At 39.0% G+C, this 26,118-nt stretch overlaps 3 protein-coding genes and 2 long non-coding RNA genes across 7 annotated transcripts; 1 reads left to right on the forward strand and 4 right to left on the reverse strand.

Annotated features, from left to right (window-relative positions):
• Window positions 1–10: 10 nt before the first annotated feature.
• LOC125298351 (intelectin-like) lies at window positions 11–11,760 on the reverse strand. The gene is made up of 7 exons (XM_048249053.1): window positions 11,694–11,760; window positions 11,327–11,434; window positions 10,648–10,895; window positions 1,583–1,741; window positions 1,340–1,460; window positions 984–1,087; window positions 11–778 (listed from the first exon to the last, which is right to left on the reverse strand). The coding sequence occupies exons 1-7, from the start codon at window positions 11,758–11,760 to the stop codon at window positions 629–631; spliced, it is 957 nt and encodes a 318-aa protein (XP_048105010.1). The 3' UTR covers window positions 11–628.
• On the reverse strand, window positions 4,798–7,058 carry LOC125297843. 2 transcript variants are annotated; one of them, XR_007194120.1, is made up of 4 exons: window positions 7,018–7,058; window positions 6,478–6,539; window positions 5,406–5,483; window positions 4,798–4,897 (listed from the first exon to the last, which is right to left on the reverse strand). It is a non-coding gene; the product is annotated as an uncharacterized LOC125297843 (long non-coding RNA). The 2 variants fall into 2 exon arrangements; XR_007194119.1 differs by having other exon boundaries at window positions 6,473–6,539.
• A 775-nt stretch (window positions 11,761–12,535) lies between the features above and the next one.
• On the reverse strand, window positions 12,536–17,459 carry LOC125297884 (intelectin-like). Its single transcript, XM_048248436.1, has 7 exons — window positions 17,316–17,459; window positions 16,856–16,981; window positions 15,393–15,640; window positions 14,963–15,121; window positions 14,190–14,310; window positions 13,577–13,680; window positions 12,536–13,124 (listed from the first exon to the last, which is right to left on the reverse strand). The coding sequence occupies exons 1-7, from the start codon at window positions 17,380–17,382 to the stop codon at window positions 12,972–12,974; spliced, it is 978 nt and encodes a 325-aa protein (XP_048104393.1). The 5' UTR covers window positions 17,383–17,459; the 3' UTR covers window positions 12,536–12,971.
• A 1,595-nt stretch (window positions 17,460–19,054) lies between these two features.
• c7h22orf23 (chromosome 7 C22orf23 homolog) lies at window positions 19,055–24,262 on the reverse strand. The gene is made up of 7 exons (XM_048248379.1): window positions 24,123–24,262; window positions 23,878–23,971; window positions 23,691–23,753; window positions 23,387–23,563; window positions 20,428–20,562; window positions 20,005–20,105; window positions 19,055–19,670 (listed from the first exon to the last, which is right to left on the reverse strand). Exons 2-7 carry the CDS (start codon window positions 23,966–23,968, stop codon window positions 19,560–19,562), a joined length of 678 nt encoding a protein of 225 aa, XP_048104336.1. The 5' UTR covers window positions 23,969–23,971; window positions 24,123–24,262; the 3' UTR covers window positions 19,055–19,559.
• On the forward strand, window positions 23,453–25,448 carry LOC125297857. 2 transcript variants are annotated; one of them, XR_007194122.1, is made up of 4 exons: window positions 23,453–23,541; window positions 23,725–24,491; window positions 24,587–24,643; window positions 24,729–25,448. It is a non-coding gene; the product is annotated as an uncharacterized LOC125297857 (long non-coding RNA). The 2 variants fall into 2 exon arrangements; XR_007194121.1 differs by having other exon boundaries at window positions 23,725–24,643.
• Window positions 25,449–26,118: the final 670 nt, after the last annotated feature.

A 26,118-nucleotide genomic window follows, 5' to 3' on the forward strand; every position in this document is an offset into this window, starting at 1 on the left:
TTGTCCCATAATGAGTTAATATTGATGGTAGCATTAAATAGCATAAATACTTCTGAACTCCGTGGTGAAGTGGAAGTCATGTCTTCCCATGGTTTACTGTCTAAACTAAAATCCTGACCCTGCCCAAGCAAGACATTGAACCTCAAATAGATCCTGGTGTGCTGCCTCTTGCCATTGGATATGAGTGACCGTAGTGTGAAAGAGCATTGGAGAGCATTCACCACAGCGCTAGTCCATTTATGATCAGTAGGCCTACAGTATGTTGAGAGAATAAGGAAAAAGACATTCAAGTACAAGATTCTGCGTGTAGCCTGTTAGTTGAATGCTTATTGTATGTGCTTATACAAGTGTAATGGCAGGAAATTAACAGATGAACGCACTGAAGCCTGAAAAGAAAGCTCTATAAGTAGAGGAGACTAATCTAACTGTAATGTGGACCTCAGCAATAAGATAACCAGAAACGAGGGGGTGAGAAATATCTTTCAGCAGATTTACACTATCTTTCCACCACTTACTATGGGATAGAAATGTGAAATATCAGAAACGTAGGCTGCCTGTCCCCGAGCGGACCATTGATTCAAACATTGTATCTTGTTCATCTGTGGAACCTCAGTGTTATTGTGGAGACTCAGCGGTAGAAAAGCAACACTGCAGCTTCAGTCATCTCTCTGGATGAGCTGCACCCGCTATGTGTCCCATAACCATCCCAGTCAAAGCTTGTGAAGTCGCCACACTGCCGAGCAGCTTCAGGAAAGTGTCCCCCACCACCAATGCAATACTGAAAAATAAAATGAAGGAATACAGTACAGTATGATGATGGCATAACTCACAGTTTATATTACGCTATACACACTTTCAAAGAAATCACGTTATATTGTGGTAAGACAAATAAAAACCCTGGGAGGTGCGGAAAGCTCTTGCAAGTAGACAGCTGTTTAGGAGGTTTGTTTTAAAGGTCATTAAAATGTTGTGGTCATTCTTACATGCTCAGTGTTGCACCCAGTGGGTTTGACTCCAGAACAGATGGCCATTGCTGCCCTTTCGTTGTTGAACACACTGAAGGTGATGAAACCAGGACGGAACTCATCTGTGGGAAAACATCACATCATCATCCAAGTCCAGCATGGGCAGATATTTCTAAACAGGCACCACATACAGTACTGTGTTCTTTTTTGAGAAATATTATAATTATAACCGCTCAATTCAATATAATTGCCTTTGAATGTTGTTTAATAGTGGTATGGTGTATAGGTTACGATATTCTCTTTTTGACAAAAATATTAGAAATAGTGGGTTTAATTTAGAATTGTAACAAAAAACCCAAGAAAATTGTTCATACTTCTAGAATTTGAAGCATACAAGTCTCTTGTGGTGTCAGCATTTCCGTAATCATACACCACAGGAATAGACGGTCCATTGTTGGTGCCATATGCTCCAATGTTGTACCTCACTGGGAAGCGCTAAAAAGTTATGAAAGAGGGACTTTTGAAGAATGTTAAAAATTGACTTTGTATGTGTCTTAGTGTCACTTTGGTTGCGAGCAAATGTATTTGTGTGTGTGTGTCTTTAGCACTTCATGCACCTTGAAGAGTTGGTAGAGGTTTCCTCCATGCAGTGTGAGGAAGCTTGTTTCTGTGTGGTATCGTAGGACTGAAGCAATGGTCCAGTTCTGTAGTGGAGCGTTGTTACGGACATGGCAAATAGACACATCACCTGCTATCATGTCATAGTAGCCAGGATTCTGTTAATAAGTACAAAAAATACATATTTTCGTACCAGCTACATTGTCAGAGGAATGGCATGGAGTGAAATGGAGTTTCTTTTTAACAATATCATATCATATAAAAATGCAAATGCAATTCACAAACAGGAAAAAAAATAATTTCATTCCACCAATCTGTCATTTCCAACCAGTCAAGTGGTGTATAGCTTTTTTTATGAATTGCTGCTTAGATATTCAGATCATGTATGCCATGAACCCATACACATACTGATAAATTATCATCATTATCTTTTCCATTTTAAATGGTTTGTAAGCCTCACAAAAACTGAGTGCTACTGTTGGGGGTCCAGAGGGGAAATGTTTTGTGTGTTTCTGTGGTAACATTTTAATTCTTATGATTAATATTGTCAATTAAAAGTTTGTATGTTTTAGTATTTGCACACTCATGACATAGCACACATTGCACACATTCAGTCTGCTGTCAGGGAAAATGTCTTGGAGAGTATCTCCAGGCCTGTAGATGGCACCCTGGGAGGGAGGGATGGGGATGGGAGCAGGTACCATATAGCTGGCAGAGAAGAAGGAATTTTGAATGCCATTGTGCAACACCTGAACCTTGCCTTGTCCAGTCTCTTTGTATTTTAAGGTATGTGTCATTTTATTCTTAATGTTGCCATCTAAGGTTATTTTGTAGAAATTGCTGGTTAATGTGTTGAATGATCCTGATATGATTCTTATTAAATTGAAGTAAATGTTGATTCAAGCAAATGTTTGTTTGCCACCATTAACCATGTGGCCATGGCTTTTTAGTGAGGTTACAAAGGAATGAATTGGTTGCTAAATGTTGTGTTTATTCTCACCACATGCACTGTAAAAAATGACTGTGAAATTTACATAAAAACTGTGAAATCCCTACAGAAAAGTATTGTAAACCCAAAAACATATATTTTTTGTTTAACTCACAGTGAACTTTTGTAAACTATTAAACAGAATATTTTTTTAAATTTACAACAATAACATGTGATTATAATCAAATTTATTTGTTAAAACTACATATATTGCTATCAAAAACCGAGACATACTGTAATACTCATAACAAAATAATTGTGTTAATTTGACATGTAAATATTGTAAAAATTATACTTTTAGTCAGTTGTTTTTAAAAATACAAACAATATATGTAAGCCACTTTACACGTTTATGCTGTACTTTTGATATGATTGATGAATGATGCAAATTGAGGTAATAAAAATGTTTTCACAAAATATATCTAAAAATATAGGCCACAATTAGCCTATAATAACATTGTTTTTTATAATTTAGGCTATTTGTAGCATATTGTGTAGTGTGTTTGTAAGAAATTAATTTTTGAGCATTGTGTCATTATCACAGGCTAAACAACCAAACATGCCTTCACTAACATTTCTTTATGATTTATTTGTAGCCTATAAGCTACTGTATTTATAGAGTGTGTGTAATGAATTAAAATTATTGATATATGCAAAGTAAACCTCTGTTCAGTCCTAACCATAATTTTGTATGTTTTTAGTCTTTAGATTTTAATGTGATACTTAGCCTAGGCCTACTAATTTGAGCACATTGTCACAGGTTAAACAGTGCCTCCTTTAGCCACAGACTTGTAGGCCTTGTACTATGGAGTGAGAATTGTCTCAAAATGATTTAAATATATATATATATATATATATATATATATATATATATATATATATATATATATATATAAAGGATATATATATATATAAACATATATATTTATAAATATCCAAATATCCAAATACAAATATAAAAATGTGACATACAAATAAATAAACAAATTTATATAAATAAACGTGTCTTTGTAAATATATTTTCGAGATTTGAAAATAAATATGCTTGACTTTGTATGTGGAATCTGCATTTGTGAATCTCCTTTTTGCTTTTATGTCGATGACGTAATTTTGAGACATTCCTACTGCACACCAAGATCCACAAATAAATACCACTAGATTTGAATGCGAAGACACCCTCCACTGAACAACCAGCAGATGGCAGTGTTGTACAACATGTCTGTTATCAACTGATAGCAACTGAATCTTTCCGACGCTGTTTTCCCTAGTTCAGTTCAGTCAAGTGGTCTTTTTGCGTTGCACTCCCATGACAAATTCTATAAACAGCGCAATTAAAAATAGTGAGATATGAAACAGACTTACCACAGACAATAATAGTGGGTGCTTATTAATGTAACCTATTAAATACATTGCTCATAGGACAGTCCTGCTATTCCTCAACAAGGTACATGCTGAGTCTGGATCGGAACCTTCCCAGATAGCAAAATGTATTTGGCCCGGATCCGGCCCAGATCCACCTTCAGATCTGGGCCGGATTCGCAAAACGGACCTGGGCCGGTGTCTTTTGGCACAACGGGCCAATACCGTTCGCATCCGTTTTTTCATGATCTGGCCCAGCTCTGGGACGGCTCTGAACCGGATGTGTTTTTTATTTGGCGGATCCGGGCCAAATGTGCAAATTATCGTCATGATCTGGGCCAGATCCGGACCAGATAAGTGTTCGATAGTGGCGATTGCGGCCCTTATTTGGGCCAAATGTGCACTTTATCATAATGATCTGGGCCAGATGAGTGTTTGATAGTGGCGATTGCGGCCCTTATTTGGGCCAAATGTGCACTTTATCATAATGATCTGGGCCAGATCCAGATCAGATGAGTATTCGATAGTGCCGATGGCGGCCCTTATTTGGGCCAAATGCGGACCAGCTCATTTTACGTCTGGCACCCATTTGTACTATATAGTCAATGTCACTAACAAATCAAGGAGTTACAGTATTTGTTCAGAATTTCAAGCTTTAAAAAGTTAAGATTGTCAAATGTATAAAGGATTACTAATAAAGCTTTTAAACAGTAACATCCAATACCCCTAGTTGAACTCAGTAGCCAGTAGTTTGATCATGTATATTGAGTGTTAAACTATCAACATCTTGGAATAAATTATCTAAAAATCAAAACCTTGTACTAATGTATTTCAGAAAAGAAGCACAAATTCAAAATTTTACTTACTTTATTAAATTTAATTTATCACACACACTTTCCCTCTCAATTTATTACACACACATATGTAGCATGCACTGGGTGGTGGGTGGATCTTGTCCTTACTGCCCCTGTTGAGACAAAGGCAAATCGGCACACATGACAATCCTTGGCTAATGCTTCCTTTACAAAAATGACATTACTCAACATTATCAAGATAGTTAATGATTTGAGTTGAATTTGAGAATGAATGATTTGTGATGCAGTGTGTAATGCTTCCACTAGATTGGAAATGTAAAAATCTTGTTTGAGAAAGATGACAAGTCTTAGTCTTGGAACAAGAAAATTTGAAAAATGTGAAAATGGAGGGTACAAATTAGAAGACAAAGTGGAACGTCTATTTCTATCCCTGTTCAAACAATTTAAGCAAAAAAACAGCGTTCCACATTCAGCTTTTAGAGAGACAGTTATCTTTGATTATGAGTGCATCACCGGGGACTCGAATTTCCAAATGACGCATTGTCCGTCATACTAAACGAGAATTTTAATCCTGATAACACCTTTATGTAATATATTTTGGTTTTTGAGTTTTAAATGTCAGAAACATAGGCTAAACAGTGCTACAAGACTTACACTTACCTTACTGAAAGGCAGGATTGCAGACAGGGCACGCCGAATTCACGCCAGTCACGCCACCTCAACGCCTCGGTCCTGGGGCTGAAGACAGACATTTTATTAAATATCTTTTATTTTATATCCTTTATATTTTTCTGAATGACTGATATTTATGACAGCACACTTTATGCAGATTAGCCTATAGCCTAGGCCTACTATTTTTTATTACAACTCTACCTCTTTAATTCAGCTGTCTGGTTGAAGCCTGGAAATGTTGTAAACAAAGTAGCATAGTTGGCTAGTTTAGCCTATCATAGTCTACTGATTGGACTGTTCAGTTTCCCCATGTGTGTTGAAGTTTCAAGATAATACTTGTTCTCCTTGGGACAGGCCCTTTTGGGAAACGTTGGTATTGAGATGATCAGTCAACTTCAATGCAAGAGTTTTAAACAAATATGTGCAGCAATGATAGCTAATGATGCTAAGCGGATTTAATAGTCATTTAGCTAGCTAGTCGTCTTCTATGCGTCCTTGCTTTCACGATTGTGAATGTTTTATTTAAGTCGCGCGTGTTCATTGAGCAGTTGAGGGAGGGAGCGGGAGGGAGCGCGAGAGAGAACGGGGCAAGGAGAGGGGGTTTACTTATATAATGTTTGGTAAAGTTGCACACATAGTCTACAATGAAAGCAAGGAGAGGTATGAAAGTATTATTTATTTATTTGTTTTTGGACAACGTAGACTACCGATAAGTAAAGCGGGAGATGTGGGTTGCTTTTGCGCCGCGTAAGCTGCAAAGCAGTGCGTGAAACACTAGAAAGGGGGTGTCGCGATTCTGCCTTTTCACACCGCGACACAGTATCGTGGATATGAATGTCGCGATTCGTCTCGTTCCACGTTCAGCTTTTAGAGAGACCGTTATCTTTGATTACGAGTGCACCACCGGGGATTCGAATTTCCAAATGACGATTGTCCATTAAATACATACTCCAGAATTTTAATCCCTGATAACACCTTTATGAAATATATTTTGGTTTTTGAATTTTAAATGTCAGAAACATAGGCTAAACAGTGCTACAAGACTTAACACTTACCTTACTGAAAGGGAGGATTGCAGACAGGGCACGCCAGTCACGCCACCTGAACGCCTCAGTCCTGGGGCTGAAGAGACGGGGGCGGAGGGAGAAGGCATGATTCATTTGATACTTGGATACACGCCTAGACTGCTAACTGTATAAAATCATTATTTTAACATACAAACACGTATCTCACTACATAGAACACATCTCAATTATTTTCTGGCTTACAGAGGATGCGGTAGTGTTAAGGAATCAGGCTAGCATGCTAGCCTGGAAATTGTGAGTTAAAATCTCAGCCTAAGTTGCTCTAAGGGAGACTAGCCCTGAAGTAACAAGTAAATTGACCAAATTAAGTCGCTTCGGATAAAAAGCGTTGCTAAATTAATTTGTACATGGCTAAAATTAACATTTCATTAACCCTTGCTTACCCCAAAAGCTAACGTTAGCTAATTGTCCAAGATCAGTTTAAAGTAGCGTAAACGTCAACAGGATCCATTAACATTATATGAAAGCAAAAATAATGTATTTCATTCTAATATAGTTGAAGCAAATAGGCTTACCTGAAACAAATCAAACGAACTCTTCTTTTCACTAGCTCGTGGTTCACCAACCTCCGTTAACGCCTAACTCGCCTGGCTGCAGTAAGGCAGTCGACCTAAATCGTGAGAACTAAAAATTCGCTTATGCGTTTCACGACGGCTGGTCAGATCAGTTGTGACTGTGCTTCCCGCCCCCTGGTGTCTGATCCGGGTCAATGTCTCCATCACGACAGTAAAACAGAGGTGACAGTTACACGGATTTGCCAGTTTGAAGGCGGAGTCTGTCCGGAGTCTACTGCTATCTGGGTTATCAACACAAACATCTCCTCCTTCATTTCTGCACTGTGCCTCATGTTCGGAAGCTACTACTGTTTTAACATCCATTATCCATCTGAGCTGGCTTCAACCCTGGAGTTTCTTCAAAGGTGAGTAAACATGGCTTACTCATTTCTCAGACCTGGAGTCTGGTTCTGAGGTCCCGGTCTTAATCTGGACCTTAAAGGGATGTTCCACCATTTGGGGAATTACTCATTTTCAACCTGCCCTTGAGTTAAACTGTTGATTTTTGCCTTTCTCAAGTTCATCCAGCCGTTCTCAGAGTCTGGCAACACCTTTTTTTAGCTCCAGCCTAGCATAGGTCATTGAATCAGATTAGACCATTAGCATCTCGCCTGCTAGCATCATGTTTAAAAGTGAGTAAGATTTCCGGTAATTTTCCTATTTAAAACTGGTCTTTTCTCAAGTTAGACAGTGTAATAAGACTAATAGAAAATGAAACATGCGATTTTCTAGGCTGATTTGACATGGAACTATACTCTCATTGAGGCGTGATAATCTAGTCACTAACCAATTTATCTGCTCCAGCTCAACCTTGTTGGAAGGTGCTGCATGATATCATTGTGCTGCTGCGCCCATGGTGTTCCTTGATTATTACGCTGGAATGAGAGTATAGTTCCAAGCCTAGAAAATGTTTCATTTTCCATTGGTCTTATTACAATTTCTTGAATTTCCCCTGGGGATCAATAAACTATCTATCTATCTTCTAACTTGAGAGGACATACGTTTTAAATAGGAAAATTACCGGAAATCTTAATCGCTTTTAAACAGGATGCTAGGAGGCGAGATGCTAATGGTCTAATCTGATTCCATGATCTATGGTAGGCTGGAGCTAAAAGTGGTATCGCCAGACTCGGAGAACGGCTGGATGAACTGCAGAAAGGTAAAAATCAATTGTTTAACTCCAGGGGAAGTGGAAAAATGAGTGTAATTCCCCAAATGGTGGAATATCCCTTTTAAAGGAATTATCCAGAGTAAAATGCACTTTAGAATTTACGGATGATTGAGAGTACATACGTTGAGTTGACATCAAAATCATGTCATTCGGATGTGATTTGAGAAAGTTCGATTTTACCGTTTTTAGTCAAAACTCGTTAGCCTGGAAGTGACCCAGGCATGTCATTTCGCCGCTACAAAATGCTATTTTTATACCTCTTCTACAGTTCCAAACAACATTGTACTCCCAATCATCTGTAAATTGATCTAAAGTGCATCTTACTCCGGATAATTCCTTTAAAGGAACATGCCACAGTTTTATACAATGGGTTTATTCAAAAATCCCTAATTACATCTTGTGTCCTCCGTCTTCACGAGTTCAAATGGCAATGCAGATTAAGAGGAGGTGATCTCCTGGGCAGGTATTGACTTGGGACTATATTGGGGCAAAGCACAGGTGAAGCACTGCTACTTGGGCGCAGAGATATCATGCTACACATAAGTACTTTTCTCACTCGCTACAGCAAGGACAATCTCTGCGTCCAAGTAGCAGTGCTTCCCAATTTCATAAAACGGTGGAGTGTTCCTTTAACTAAGGCCGGGACTCAAGACAGAGTCAGACCCAGACTAAGAGCCGGACTCAGGCTGACTCTCGGCCTAGCCTCTTGGTGTGGCCTGAGTCTCGGTCTTGGTCTGGCTCTTGAGTCTCGGCTGGGCTCGGACCCGGATTCATTTTTTTTTTTTTTTTTTTTTTTTTTTACTGATCAATTAAAATGCTTAATATGCTTTTATTCTACAGGTGTTTTTTCTTGATAACCCCAGAAAAAGGAACCAAAGTAAAGAACCCTCGCGTCCTCACCCTGATACAGGAACTCTCTGATCACGAGTGGTGTGCCTAAATATGGACTCTTTCTGTGGACTCTGACTGTTTGTTTGAGAAGAGGTACTGTTAGTCTTTGCTATGTTTAAATCTATGATGTGTATTATGGTAATTAAGGCACAATATGTAAGTTTTATTTTAAAGTCTTCAAGGTGCACTATGTAACTTCTGGTAGAGGGTCTGCCATCTTGTTTCATGAAGATGTTATACTTTGCAGGAATGTTCCACAGTATGGTATAAAACTTATTTACCTTTCATTTATTCAATTAGAGCTGTTTTTATTGCAAAAAATACCTTAACAAACTGTGAGGGGGCTCACCTCTCCACAGATCTGATCTGTAATTTGGCCTGTTGGCATCACCTGATTGTCTCCATGGAGATCTAGTTTTATGCCATACTGTGGAACATTCCAGACAGGGAGAGTGTGGTGTTGTTGTTATGCACCTGGCACTTAAACTTTGTGTGACAGAAATATGTTCAGATTTAAAGAGGTTAATGTCCAGATTTAGAGAGGCTTGTCTTCTGGATTATTTCAACTTGGATTCAGTCAAGGTTAAAATAACCATTACATGTAGCTTCTTTGCATGTTGTATGTTAAAAAAAATGCATCCAATTGTTTACAACTATTGACGATGGCTGTTAAATAAAATTCCCAAAAGTGACATTTTCCTCTTATCTTTTCTTAAGCTGTGTATTTACATGTTTTGGTGTAGGCCTAGAATTCATTTTGCAGGTTTATGTAAATTTTACATTATAACTTGATTATTAAAACATAAAAATATAGCATATTATGAATAGATTTTATGTATAATATACAGAACAACTCCATTTAAAATGCAAAGTTTTACTGTTGCACTACCATTTTAAACTATTTCTTTGTTTGATATTTCCCTGTAAATTTTATCATTTATTGATGCACAATAAGCAATTATCACATGTGAAAAATACAGGGAATGGTCTATTTATATACATCACAGTTATGCTTAAATTAACAAAAAAAAACATTGTAGACTTAACAGTTTTAATGGGATTCATCCGTTCATTCATTGTAAATCAATTTACATATTTTGTCAGTAAAGTTATTTACTGTGCTGCTGTATTTTTTACAGGAATACTCTGGTAACCACAGCTGCCAGCGTTTTCCTGTAAAAACTACAGGTTTTTTTTTACAGTGTGTATATTCTTATGAAAGGGGTTAATGCTGTAAATGTGTGTGTTAATCAATTTCATGTTGAGTGTGTTTGAACATTGTTAAACATGTTTGAATATTTAAGTATTTATATTTAATGTTGAGTGTGTCTGAACATTGTTGGACATGTTTGAATAGTTGAGTATTGATGCTTAAAGTATTTTAACTAATAAATGAATGCCAGTGTGCAACACCTGAACCTTGCCTTGTCCGTTCTCTTTGTATTTTAAGATCAAGCAAGAGAACGTGGTTGTGCCGTGCCCCAAGCTCCCCTAGACTTGGAGGCCGGTAATATTACCACTGATTTTACCTTGTAGTCATCACATGTTGCCCCCTCTGCAGTCCCAAAGGTGTTCAGGTTGGCCCATGTGCCCTCTCCATCAGGGCGGTTGGGATTGCTTCCCTGCTCGCTGGACCACCGGTCCCCCACAGTGCATTTCCCATAGATGTTGTTCTCGTGTACACTGGCCACCAGAGTCCAGCCACCACCTGCTGTGGTCATGTCACAGTACGTCTGGTACAGCACCCCATTGGACGAGCTGAGGTAGTACAGGCCATCTGAAATCCAGTCACACATGATCAGTAAAAAATGCTGCACCATCAGTAAAAAAGACCACACAATCAGTAATAAAGACCACATGATCAGTAAAAAAAAGACCACACCATCAGGAAAAAAAGACCACACCATCAGTAAAAAACACCAAATGATCAGTAAAAAAGACCACATGATCAGTAAAAAGTCCAAATGATCAGTAAAAAAGACCACATGATCAGTAGAAAAGACCACACCATAAGTAAAAAAGGACCACACTATCAGTAAAAAAAAGACCACCATCAGTAAGAAAACACATGATCAGTAAAAAAGACCACATGATTAGTAAAAAAGACCACATGACATATACAGGTGCTCACTGTATGCTAGATCCAGTTTAATTAAATTAGTGCAGAAAGAACATTTTATTTCATAATAAAAATGAAGGGCTGCTCACCTTCTTGAACACCATATTTCTGTTGAATATCTTTGCAGCTACGTGCAACAAAACCAAACCTGCTCATAATTTTTTGAAGTTGGACATTTGACTTCTCAAGAATATCACCTGCCAAAAGAAAAAAAGTCTTATTCACAGTAAACTGTTTTTATTAATTATGCAATATTCCACCAATTTGTGTGCAGGATTATTAACATACTGTGAAACAGACAAAGAAAACAAAAAACGCTGTCATAAGACATTTGACATTTGAATATAGCATCAGAGATGAGACGTACACTCTTTCACCTAGTCTTTACCTTTGAAAAACAAAGCTATCCACTCTTGTTATTTAGTATTGTTAAAATAGGATTTCTGAGAATCTTACCTGTTAGACTCTCAGTGGGTTGGGATGACAGTGTTAGCCATGTCAGCAGCAGGAGACCTCGCAACATGTTTGACAGACAAAATGATGGAGACACAAACAACTACGCACTACGAACTATTCACAGTAGTGCTGTTTGCAGCAATGGTTCCAAGGTCAGCAAAGCAAAAATACTATGAAGTGGAACGTTGGACAATGAAATTTGCCTTTGGCTGGTTTTCTCTGTGGTCGGTCATTGTTACGAAATAGACGGAAAAGTAAATTTGGAAGTCAAGCATTTTTTTGTGAAGATGATTAAATACAAGTTAGAAGCTTCCTTTTCTGCACTTTTAAAACAAACCAAAGCCAGAATACAAGCAGGTTATTATACAATCAACCAATCAAAGTGAGAACAGATACTGTAGTGTGCATAGGCCTATTCCTCTCTCCACAGCAACAGTTTGGGCACAAGGTCTCTTCATCTGTAATCTCTACAATCTCTCTTTCATTGTATTCTATGTTTCAGTGATACATTTTATGGATCAGCTTTAGTATTTAACAATAAACATAGATAAGTTACTTTGATGTGATTTTGTCCTTAGGCCTCAGGCAATGTGTGTGAAAGTCTGTGTTGCCTGCCTGTCATACTATACTGTACAATTACATAAGTGATAAGGAGTGTAGCCCTCAGTATTATGATATATATATATATGGTTATAACTAACCCAAACCAGTTTTTTGTTTGTATCTTATATATTTATGTATATTTTATGTCTTGTAGGTTGTCCATGTGGTGGAAGTATGTGGGCTTATAAAAGGAAAACTGAAACTCTGTACTTTTATTAACTTTATTTGTGAGTCTTTTTGCCTTTTAATCGAGAGTAGAGCTTGTCAGGAAATGATTGGCAGAGAGAGATAGGGGTAGGATCAGGAAATCAGACAAGATGCAAGATCCAAAAAAAGAAATAGATTTCACTTGTAATATAAATTCAAGATTTTGATGCACTTTGCATGTAGGTACTGGGGAAATAACAGATGAATGCACTGACACTCAAAGTAAAGCTCTTTAGCCAGAAGAGGAGACAACCCCAAACCCTAGGTAGACCTCAGCAAGAAAATTAAGGGATGGGATGGGTAAATAGTGTATTTCCATCATCTTTGTGATACCATTTAATATCGGACAACCTTAAACCTAAAACAGCACAAATGTTCACACAAAATGTCCTTATAAGTGCATCATTTCATTCCTAAACATGATCTGTCACATTCATTTGTGGACCCAGAGTTTTATTGTAGAGAGAATCAGCGATAAAAAAACAGTACTGCAGCTTCAATCAGCTCTCTGGATGAACTCCATTTCACGTTGGTCCCATAACCATCCCAGTCAAAGGCTGTGAAGTCGCCACACTGACGAGGAGCAGCTTCAGGGAAGTGTCCCCCACCACCAATGCAAAACTGAAAAATATTACACACGTTATACACACTTTACAAAAAAGCACAGTATATTGCAGCAAGCCACATGCATATTACAGATGTAAGAGAGGGTGAAGGTACTGTACTTATTGTGACTCACAATGAAACACTCATAGTCACACAAGCTATTGTTTCTCTCTCTTCAAAACATAAAGTTGCGTTAAAGGTGACTAATTTGGACACCATGTTCACCGTATCAACTTTACAAACTGAAACCGATACTGAACTGAACTGAAACCGAAATACTGTCTTGATTTAACATATTTAATGTGTGTGAGCAACCAATGTCCACCTTACAATTGAGTAAATCCAATGCAATACATTATTAGTGTATGATGATATGAAATTGTTTCACTGGGAAGTGTGGCAAGTCAAATGCATAAAGGTAGGAACAGCTAGAAAGATCATTAAATTAAGGTTTTGGAAATTCTTACAGTTTCAGTGTTGCATCCAGTGGGTTTGACTCCAGAACAGATGGCCATTGCTGCCCTCTCGTAGTTGAATACTCTGAAGGTGATGAAGCCAGGTAGAAACTCATCTGTGGGAAAGTAAAACAAAACATGAGTTCTGTACAAATAATTCTACACAGGCAGCATGCACTGTTTTCTCTTGTGAAATAATAGAATTACAGCTGAATTCAATTTAATTCTTAATTTAAACAACAATTCCAGTCTAAGAACAACCTAAGGTTTATTTTTGGATGATAACAAGATGAACTAGGTTCAGAAAACCATTGCTCATCTATGCTATGGAGAGGGTCTCTGCAGACAAACTGAAGCATTTTTCCTTTATGTAAGTATTTTTCCTTTATGTAAAGAAGTGTAAAGAAAGGGTATAAAAAAGGTCTACATTAGCATTACCTTACCATTACTCTATCCATACAAGTAGATAGCATTATCATTCAAAAATAGACCCTAGGTTGTTCTTTGATTCTATTGATACATGGGTACATACTCTGAGATCAAATATTATAAAAAGTGGCTTTAATTCAGAATTAATAACATATCATAAGCATCATAATAATATCATAATAATACATCTTCTTACTTCTAGCATTTGGAGCATACAAGTCTCTTGTGGTGTCAGCATTTCCGTAATCATACACCACAGGAATAGACGGTCCATTGTTGGTGCCACATGCTCCAATGTTGTACCTCACTGGGTAGCGCTAAATCAATGATTCAAAATGTGATTAAAGAGGGACATGAAGGAAAACAATGTGAAAATAACTACTAAACTATTTTATTCAACCTGAGGAAACTTCACTGTCACAACAGCACTGTCTAGTGCAAGCAAACACACACACACACACACACACACACACACACACACACACAGCACATACATAAAATTAAAATAAATAATATCAGTTTTCTATAGCCATTTCTAAGTGTGCACAGCTTTCTCTGTCTCTAGTCTCTAGTTCTGTGATCCAAAAACAAGGGTCTAGGGTCTATTTTTTTGGCTGATAATAACAAGTGTAAACATTGAGGACCAAAATGATGTTAATCAGAGTAGTTTTGAGTAGTAGAAAAAATAGTAATAGCAATAGTAAAATACTTTGTTTTGTCTGCAGGGACCCTCCCCCTGGAGTATAGAAATATTATGATGTGTTGAGCCTAATCAGTGGCTTAAGGTAGCAGCTTTGACATAGAGTTGCCCTCAAGCTATGCTATATGCTATTTCCCTGCAAAGTCCGGTCTAACTCAAAATCACTCAGATTATTTTTGGTCCCCAACAAAAGTTTACACTCGTTATCATCCATACTTAGACCATATGTTGTTTTAAGACCAGAGTTCTGCTTTAAGTGTTTCATGCACCTTGAAGAGTTGGTAGAGGTTTCCTCCATGCAGAGTGAGGAAGCTTGTTTCTGTGTGGTATCGTAGGGTAGAGGCAATAGTCCAGTGCTGTAGTGGAACGTTGTTCTGGACATGCCAAACAGACACATCTTCCGCTATGATGTCAAAGTAACCAGGATTCTGTAAAGGTCCAGGAAGATGAGCTGCAAGGACCGTGACTCAACTCAACTCTTGCTTCTTTTATAATAATAATATTCTACTATTATAGCCACAGGTGGTCCAATGAAATATTAAGAGTGTGAGACCAGGTAAATAGCCATACCACTGTCACTTGTATATTATTGATTTTATATTTTCCAATATTTTGTGTCATGAATCCATACAAATACTGATAAATTATCATCATTATTTATTTGTTGTAAGTCTGCTAGTGAGTAGGTGCCCTTGTTACCTTGTAGTCATCACATGTTGCCCCCTCTGCAGTCCCAAAGGTGTTCAGGTTGGCCCATGTGCCCTCTCCATCAGGGCGGTTGGGATTGCTTCCCTGCTCGCTGGACCACCGGTCCCCCATAGTGCATTTCCCATAGATGTTGTTCTCGTGTACGCTGGCCACCAGAGTCCAGCCACCACCTGCTGTGGTCATGTCACAGTACGTCTGGTACAGCACCCCACTGGACGTGCTGAGGTAGTACAGGCCATCTGAAATCCAGTCACACATCATCAGTAAAAAGACCACATGATCAGTAAAAAAGGCCACATGATCAGTAAAAAGTCCAGATGATCAGTAAAAAAGACCGCATCATCAGTAAAAAAGACCACATCATCATTAAAAAAGACCACACCATCAGTAAAAAGACCACACCATCAGTAAAAAAAACACACCATCAGTAAAAAAGACCACATCATCATTAAAAAAAAGACCACACCATCAGTAAAAAAAAAAACACACAATCAGTAAGAAAGACCACACCATCAGTAAGAAAGACCACACCATCAGTAAAAAAGACCACATGGTCTGTAAAAAATGACCACACCATCAGTAAAAAGAGACCACATGATCAGTAAAAGACCATATAATCAGTAAAGAAAACCAAATGATCAGTAAAAAAGACCACACCATCATTAAAAAAGACCACATGATCAGTAAAAAGTCCACATGATCAGTAAAAAAAGACCACGCCGTCATAAAATAGACCACATGATCAGTAAAAAAGGCAGCGCCATCAGTAAAAAAGACCACACTACCAGTAAAACAGACCACATGATCGGTAAAAAAAGACCACATGATCAGTAAAAAAGACCACATCATCAGTAAAAGAGACCAGATGATCAGTAAAAAAAGGTCACATGATCAGTAAAAGACCCCATAATCAGTAAAAAAAAAAGACCCCATGATCAGTAAAAAAGACCACATGATCAGTAAAAAACCCTAAATTTTTATGTAGGTGCACACAGTATGCTAGATCCAGTTTAATTAAATCAGTGCAGAAAGAGCATTTTATTTCATAGTGTAAAGGAATTATTATTATCATTGTATAAAACACCTGTGTAAACAGATATATAAATCATCTCTGTAATCAAAAATATTATGCTGAGTTTCAAGGACACAGAGTTCGAGTTGGGACACACAGGAAAAGGCCCCCCGCATCTGAGTGTGTCTGTGCGTAGGTTTTGAGGAAAGTCGTGCTGGAGGAGATAGATGTCTGGCATCCTGTTTCTTTGTGTATCTGTACAATAAAAGACACTGCTTTTGGGCTGCAGGTTCAGAGACTGATGGTGAGGGGTTTCATACCTTTCACTAGCACTCTCTCCATTGGCCGAGAGTCTGTGAGCAAACCAATACTACGTGTTGTGGTTCTTGTGTCTATATGTTGAGGTAAATTCCTTGACACATAGCAAAAATGAAGGGCTCACCTTCTTGAACACCATATTTCTGTTGAATGTCTTTGCAGCTACGTGCAACAATGCCAAACTTGCTCAGAACTTTTTCTAGTTCCTGATTTGTGTTGCTGATATTAATACCAAGGGAATTTCCAACTCCTAAAAGAGAAATGACAATGACCTTAGATTTATAAGGAAGCAATAAAAAATTAAACATTATTATTATTAGTAGTAGTAGTATTATTACATGATTCCATTCTGTGTTCAATAATTATATATATTTCATCAATCTGTTTGCAGGATTATTTGTGGAATAAACAAGCAAACAAAAAAACTAAACAGTTCTCACAATCATCCCATTTGACACTGAGTGATACGTCATCAGAAAAGGGACATACTTCTTTCTCCTACTATGCATTTTTTTAAATTAAATAACAAAGCTGTCCACTTTATTTTCGAAATATTGCTACAAAATGATTTCAAATAATCTTACCTTGTAGACACTCAGTGGGTTGGAATGTCAGTGTTAGCCATGTTAGCAGGAGAAGCCCTTGCAACATGTTTGAATAACAAAAAAGGACTGAGACAAACAACTATAGTGACATTCACAGCAGTGCTGCTATTTGTTGCCAAGTTTGTGTCCAAGGTAAGCAAAGCAGAAGGACAATGACTGATATGAAGCAATGACTTGAGACTTTGGCTTGAGGATGTGGCTGTGGTCAATCGTTGTTACGAAATACGGAGATCAGGGGGTATTCCAAGTACATGGTTTAGTGACAGACCTGGGTAAGTTAACTCAGAGTAAGGGGTAAACCTCCTAGATCTGTATGGCTTCATTCTCCTTACAAAACAATGCCATAGGGCTCTTGTTGTAGGAGGTTTACCACTTACTCTGAGTTAACTTACCCAGGTTTGTCACTAAAACTTTCTTGAATTTCCCCTTGGGGATCAATAAAGTATCTATCTATCTATCTATCTATCTATCTATCTATCTATCTAAAACTTGGAATAAGTTTGATTGCCAGATCCTTTGGCAATCAAGCTGCTTTGAATAAATACAAGCTTAGAAGCCATCCCAAAATAAATCAAAACAAAACTCCAATTGCAAGTTATTAGTGAGACAGTCAAGGCAATTACATTTTGCTTTATTAGATTATGGTCTGTTTCTCTCTGCCTCAGCAACAACTTGGGATCAAAGTAGGCTAACTCTCTCCATCTTTGTGAGCTTTCTTTCATTTTGTATTCCAAGTTTAAGTGATACAATAGACTGCATAGAACAGTCTGAGTGCTATTTGATGAGTTTGCTTTGAAATTCACATATTTGATAAGTTCCTTCTGCTCCACTCCATTACAGACAGAATACCAGGGCTCTGACCCCTTCCAATCCCTTTTTGGTTAAAACCTGTTTACACTCTTCTGAAGGGAGTTTGCATTAGCAACAAAATGCTTTATAATGTGTTGGGCATAAACATACATAAAAATAAATCGCTATTTTCAAACCACTTACATAGTTCAAAATATAGCCTTACGCTTCAGGGGTAGTGTCCCTTGGGTTTCTACACATAACCCAATGTATTTCAAGTATTTTGAAAGTGTACAGAGAGGCTAAGAGGGTTTCTGAAGGCAACACATTGCCTTACTTCTGTTTCGATATAGCGTCAAATCAGCAGGCACGTTCGACTTCCTCCAGCATTGTGCAAATCTGGCTGAATGTGATGCATGTTTGTATTGTAAGATTCAGCCAGATCTGCACAGTGCTGTAAGATGTTGTACAACCCAGGTTGTTTTAACTCCGGAATTTCCCTTTAAGTGACCCCATACTTTTTTTTTAAAACGGTAGCCTAGTGTATTTACCATCTGGCCTCAGGCCTAAGTGTCATATACATGGCCTGTCCAAAAATGAAGGGGTTACTTATTTGTTACAAAAATTAAGTGAAACTTCCTGTCACCAATGTAGCTTTCCCCCAGTTCAGCTGTGGGTTTTGTGGCCTCATCATCAACAGCATGATTACAACACTTTTCATCTCAAAAGCTTGCTTTCTAAAAGCCCCAGACCCGCCAAAGGTTTGTTCATTATTTTCAAAAAGATACAATTGCAGTAGAAAAATGAAGTATAAAACTAGGTTTTATACTAAAATCTCCATTCTTTAGTAAATCATGAAAACAACAAAACTAGATTAATACAAATGAAACCACTGCAAAGTTTACAACACATTCAACTTTAATGCTAAACACAAATCTTGAAATAATCCAAATACTTAAGTCAAAAAGAACCGGTCGGCCTATCTTCCTACCAACTGCATGATAACATGTAACAGGTCAAATCAAATGTTACAGAAGTGTGTGATATTTCTGAGACAAGACAACAAAATAATTTACTATTTTACGCTTTATCATTCACACTCATTCATTTATTCAAAATCAAAAAACGCAAATACTGAGATCAAAACGCAATACTGATAATTTTTAAAGAACATCTGGAAATCAATTTGAAAACTCTTCAAACAGGTGTAAGGTGTAAGAAAATATGTTATGGTAATGCTAAAATGGACACAAAGTCGTTCCTCTTTTCAAGGGTAACAATCTGAATCACAGTCTATTGATTATATCCATTTAAATGTCTGTACTAAAAGGTTTTGAATTGGATACATGATACTTGAAGGAAGTTTTCAGCCTCAGATAACAATGACAACAAACACAAAAGGCAGTTTTGAATACGATGTTGTCAAACACGTCATTAGAGTGAGGGATTGTCATTGCTGGTGTTCTCCACTCTCTTCTCTTCTTTTAAGAGGGACTGCAATGAAGCACTGCGAGCCTTGTCAATCAACTCCAACTCCCGTATTTTCTGTGAAATAACAGCCAGGTCAACTCACTTCTGTAACATAACTTCATTGACTTAATTCTAACATTAACTCGAGTGATTTTAACAATAAATTTGGTAATGGACTTAAAACTACTCCGATTATTGTCATTTGGTCCCCATAGAAAATTTACACTTGTTAGTCATTATCATCCAAAAACAGACCAGGATGTTCTTAGAAAGTAGTTACGTGAAAGATCTAAGTGGTGATGATTAAGGCGTAACTTTGTTATCTGTGAGATCTCAGTGCTGATGATTAAGGCGTAACTTTGTTACCTGTGAGATCTCAGTGTTGATGATTAAGGCGTAACTTTGTTACCTGTGAGATCTCAGTGTTGATGATATGCTGGTAATGGGAGCCCATCCCAAGAGAGGTCATCTCCTCTAAGAATTGTTTCCTGTCCTCAATCTCCTCCAGAACTGTGATATAAAGCAAACAAATGTAGACACTCAAAGCTCACAGTGACAAGGGATGCTTAATTCAGATCACATGATCAAACCTGTTGTTGAGCTCTCTATGCAAACAAATTCTAAGCAATTCTATTTCTAGAAATAACATATCCGTAATTCTATTTTCTAATAATCTCTTATAGATCGAGTCATACACTATTCCATCCAATCGACACATTACTTCAGGAGCATATTGGGAAGGGTGTACAATTCTGGCTCATGGGCTCAAATATTTTCTTTCCAGAATTAGGGACAATTAGGTTATTTTTATCGTTTATACTAATTTTCTTACCTTCTTGAAATCTATCCTTCTCCTCCTCGTCTACAGACTTCCCCTTTGCAAGACTCCTAACCCCTCTAGGTTTGGGGTCCCCTTCGCTGCCTGACAAAATGTTCTGCAATCTCCTCTTCTCTTTTTCCAGATCCCCTGAAACAAGAGGAAACAAGACAGAGATACTATCAGAGAGTGTCCATGGTCAGTGTAGGCCAGCGCTCACTGTATTTTCTAATGTTCTTAGATGGATGAATATAGGTAGCCTTTGTGATACAAGGATACAAGGAAGTTTATTGTCACATGCATATAGTTACTGGAAGTAAGAAATGCAGTGAAACTATGTCTGGTGTCAGCCTATTTGTGCATTAATAGTTGCTGTGCAGTAGAAGAGGGGTTTAGTAGATTAAGTGGCAAGGGCTGCATAAAAAGGGGGGGAGGATTGGGATTGGGTGGGGGCACCAACAAGGAGCACCCAAGAGCAACAGGGCAGGGAAAACTCCCTTACCAAGGAAGAAACCTTGGGCAGATCCACGGCTCATGTAACCCAACTGCCAGGGGTCTTGGTGTGTGTGTTGGGGGATGACAGGGAGATGGGATAGTGTGCTGTGTATGTGGGGAGAGGGCAGTGTGCAATATGTGTGTTGGAGAAGCTTCCTCATGAGACAATGTGCTGTGTATAGGGGGGGGCAGTGTGCTGTAAGTATGTTGGGGATGTGTGTTGGAGAAGCTTCCTGATGAAATGAATGTGCTGTGTATGTAGGGGGGGGGGGGGCAGGGACTTACTATTGCAAGCAGAGTACTGTATGTAATGTATGTGAGTGATGACAGTGAAGATGTGTGTGTGGGCGGGAGGGGAGTGGAGCAGTGACTGTGTGTGTGTGTGTGTGTGTAGTGTGTGTGTGTGTGGTAGGTGGGGTGGGGGCAGTGTGCTGTAAGTATGTAGAGGATGTGTGTTGGAGACGATCCTGAAGACAATGTGCTGTGTATGTGGGGGCAGTGTGCAGCAAGTATGTAGAGGAGTGCTGTATGTATGTGAAGTGATGACAGTGATGATGTAATGTGTGTGTGTTGGGGATGGGGGTGGGGGGGGGGGGGGGGGCAGAAAGGCTAGGCAATCAAGGACATGGGTAGATGGAGGAGAAATCAAAAATAATAAATAAAAAGTGTGCAAAAGTTGGAGAAAGTCAGATATGTGTGTGTGTGTGTGTTTGTGTGTGTGATGAAATAAGAAAAATAAATAAAAGGTCTGTAGCATAGGGAAGGGATGTAAAAGTGCTAAAAAGTCTTGTAGGTGTGTGTGGGTGTGTGTGTGTGTGGGGGTCATGAGTGCTGAGGAGTGAATGAGGCAAAGTCAGTATAGTGTGAGTTCAGAGTTCTTGTTTGAGAGTGCTGTGAATGTGTGCAAAGTCAGTATAGTGTGAGTTCAGAGTTGGGAAATGTTTGAGTGCTGAGGAGTGAATGTGTGCAAAGTCAGTATAGTGTGAGTTCAGAGTTGGGATGGCCTGGGGATAAAACTTCTCCTGAGTCTCTCAGTTCTGGCTTTGTGACTACATAGGCGTCTTCTTGATTTCAGCGGTAGGAATAATCCATTGTTAGGATGAGAAGAGTCCTTCAGAATCTTTTTTGGGCTCTTAGGAGTACTCTTCTGGAATAGATATCTTGTAGAGCAGGGAGTTGAGTTCTTATAGTACGTTCAGCTGAGCGCACTACTCTCTGCAGAGTACTACAATCTCTAACTGTGGAGTTCCCATACCAGGTGATGATGCTACCAGTTAGAACACTCTCAACCGCTGAACTGTAGAAGGCCTTCATGATGGATGTAGAAACTTTGAATTTCCTTAGCTGACGAAGGAAGTAGAGTCGTTGTCTGGACTTCTTCAGAACATATTGAGTGTTAACAGTCCATGTTAAGTCTTCAGTAATGTGGACACCAAGATATTTAAAACTTGTGACTCTCTCTACAGGTTGCCCGCTGATCATTAGTGGGGTGTAACTGTAGTTCTGCTGCTGCCTTCTGTAATCCACTACCATTTCCTTGGTTTTATTGATATTCAGTGTCAAGCTGTTAGATTGACACCACTGTGCCACCTCATCAACCTGATCCAAGTAGAACTGTTCATTGTTGTTACTAATCAGGCCCAAGATCACTGTGTCATCTGCAAACTTGATGATGGAGGTATGACTACTGTTGGCTTTGCAGTCATGTGTGTAGATGTTGTACAGCAGTGGACTCAAAACACAGCCTTGGGGAGCACCAGTGCTGATGGTTAATGAGTCAGATGTCAGACCCCCCACTCTAACCACTTGTGAGCGGTTGGTGAGGAAGTCAAATATCCAGTGACACAGGGTGGTGTTCAGTCCTAAGGCCTTCATCTTTGTGACCAAGGTGAGAGGTACTATCGTGTTGAATGCTGAACTAAAGTCAATGAACAGCATCCTCACATAATTCCCATTCCCCTCCTCCAGGTGAGTTAAGGTGGTGTGCATGAGGTTTGAGATGGCATCCTCTGTAGACCTGTTGGCTCTGTAAGCAAATTGGAGGGGGTCAAGGAGGCAGGGAGGGATGAGCAAATAATGTTTTTCACAAGCTTCTCAAAACACTTCATCACTGTAGACGTCAGGGCTACTGGGCGGTAGTCATTCAGACATGGACTTTTGTTTTTCGGTACTGGAACAATAACAGACTGCTTGAGGGGAAGTAGGAACTGTCTCTTGAGCCAATGATGTGTTAAAGATATAAGTGAACACAGGAGCTAACTGAGCAGCGCGGGATTTCAAAACCCTGTTAGAAATTCCATCGGTCCAGTAGCTTTTCTACAATTTACCCTCCTAAAGGCATTGCTCACATCGACCTCAGAGACACAGAAAGGTGCATCCTCATTTGCTTCACATGCTGCAGCTAGTCCAATATAGTCTGTGTTTTTCATGATCATTATAAAGGCAAAATTGGATGGAAAAAACAAATGCTGCCACCTACTTGTTGCACTCGGACGGAACAGCTCCCTCTTGTAGCTGTCTCCTGCTTTGCACACTTCCGCCTGCCGTCTCAGTGGCTTGGCCGACAGGGACGTGGAGGTCTTGATGGCCTTAGGTTTTGGCTGAGGAGGAGGCGCCGATGAAGTAGGGTTACAGGTGAGTGGAAGGGCCTCCCCCTCTAGAGAAAAGGCATGTTATAAGGATTTAGAATAATCGCAGAAGTGAAGTGTAAGTGTAAGTGGTACTCTCCTCCATCTGGGATATGATGACCAATAGGCAAAATCACTGGGCCCTGCAGTGCTTACTCCTCAGATGACTGCTGATTTTTCTCTGTTGCAGGTTAGTAAGCCGTGACTCTTGCATCATCACTGTTAGGGCCCAAAGGAAAACAGACATGGACGAAAAGTAACTATTGTAGGCCAAAGGTAAGCTTATTAAGTTACCGTTACGTAATAATAAACATGAGCACAATGTGCATGCACATTCACCTACATTTCAGCATTTCCTGAGTTTCCTTGCTGTACTGAGTCGTCGTTCGTGGACAGTTCCAGAGTCCCCCATGTCCATTTCTGGGATGCTCCATGATCTGATACATCAGATAGAAGCTAGGGTTATTCTCCGAAAACAAGGAAACGTTAACATTATCATGACTTTTTGTAACTGGACTAAGCTTAAGCTATAGCCAATTATGCTAACGTAACGTTAGCAGCTAGTTAACATATTAGGTCAGAACTCACAGAGGTGGACGAGCGACGAGCAACAATACAACACACAACTGATTCAAAATAATGAGATGTTAAAGGTAGACTATTAGAAAAGTAGATTCCGTAGCATTAGACTAACGTTAGCGTTCCCCCCATTCAAATAATTCCCAAATGTACTATCCTTATCTGACTAGCTACCAGCTAGCTTGTCAAGTTGCGTCAGGTGGTTGCTATGGTAACATGGAGTGCGGGTGTGTTCGCGTGGTTTCCCGTGTCCCGTGCGCAGAAAACATAACCAGAGATCTTGTCCACGAACGACGACTCAGTACAGCAAGGAAACTTGCCCAGAGCTGGATGGGTCTATTATAACGCCTGCCACTTCATCTTGGGACCCAGTTGAAGGTACAGTGTCTTTGAATTTTCCATTTCCAAGTAAAAACAATTTCATGACCAGGAACTTGAGAGTAACTAACTTTTTTTTTTTTTTTTGTAAACAGCACAAGTGACTCATCACACAGAGGGAGGTGGCTTGGCCATGGAGACGGAATTAAGAGGTAAGAAGACTCACTTAATTTGTTCACATATGCAAGTATATAATGTATTTAACAACTAAAACTGACACCATCCATTTTTCCATAGCAATAAGGACAACCATTACCGTATGGCACAGCGAATGGACGCATTTGAGGAGAAGATGGATGAGCTGCTCATGCTCTTAAGGAGCTCCCAGTCACCTCCCTCTGCTCCAATCGATGACATGTTGCTGTCGTCCTGCTCGACAGTCACTGAGCTGCAGGAGAGAAGGAACAAAATGCCCTCCCTCCAGGACTTGTACTCTGGGACCTAAGCGGGCAGAGATCATTACCAAAGACTCCACATATCCTGCACACTCTTTAACTTCCTCCCCTCTGGCAGGCGCTACAGATCCCTGGACACAAAAAAAACCAGACACAAGAACAACTCTTTTCCCACTGCCGTCACTCTCCTGAACTGCAGATAAGTGGGGTCATCCCCACTTTGACCATGCACCTGCACAACATACTTTATCATTCCAATATGTGTCTTGCACACTACATTTGCACTATTACTTTGCACTCTACATCACACTCCATGTGTACTTATATTGGTATTATGTCTTATTTGTATTGTTGTTTTGTATATTGTGTTGTTATCTGCCACAATGTATATTGTTGTCTCTATTGTACAGTATGTCTGTCTATTTGTTGAATGTATAGAGCACCCACCAAAGTCAAATTCCTTGTTTTAGTATACTTGGGTAACATGGAGTCTGATGTTTATATATATTTTTAGACCTTTTATATTTTTTTGTATTTTGATTATTTTATATTAAAGTTATAAATCCCATCAATTTTGCCTGTTTATTAATTCCTGTAAATATATAATAATGCATTCCTGCTCATGCAGTTTAAAGTAGTTTAAAGTAATAATAAAATTGGTATGCAAAGGTTGCAACGTTTAGGGAAGGGAACGTTCCCTAAATGTTGGAACGTTTAGGAACGTTAGGGAAGGTTTTAAAGGTTGCAACGGTTAGGCAACGTTAGGGGAAGGTTCTCTAAAGGTTGCAACCTTTAGATAACGTTAGGGGAACATTCAGGGAAAGTTTTATATAACCAAGAACTAACGTTCCCGGAACATTCAGCAAACTTTCCATGGGAACCAAAACTTACTCAAAAACTAACCTTCGGGGAACGTTTGGGAACCAAAAACTAACGTTCCCGAAACCAAAAACTATGGTTCCCAAAACGTGTTTGCGTGGTTTCCCGTGTCCCGTGCGCAGAAAAAATAACCAGAGAATGTCTTGTCTAATAGGAACATTGGGCTCTGACATAACCCCATAACATCGGGGCTCTGACATAACCCCATAAAACATAATTTGCTAGACAGCAAATCAGAATGATTGAACTCTAGGCTATGTGCATCAATGTCTGAAAGAAAAAATCAGTCGACGTAAGCCTTATAAATAAACATAAATAATAGTCCTAGTAGGCCGACATCGTCACTGCGACAT

The sequence above is a fragment of the Alosa alosa genome, chromosome 7 (assembly GCF_017589495.1).
Source record: "Alosa alosa isolate M-15738 ecotype Scorff River chromosome 7, AALO_Geno_1.1, whole genome shotgun sequence".
NCBI lineage: Eukaryota > Metazoa > Chordata > Actinopteri > Clupeiformes > Clupeidae > Alosa > Alosa alosa.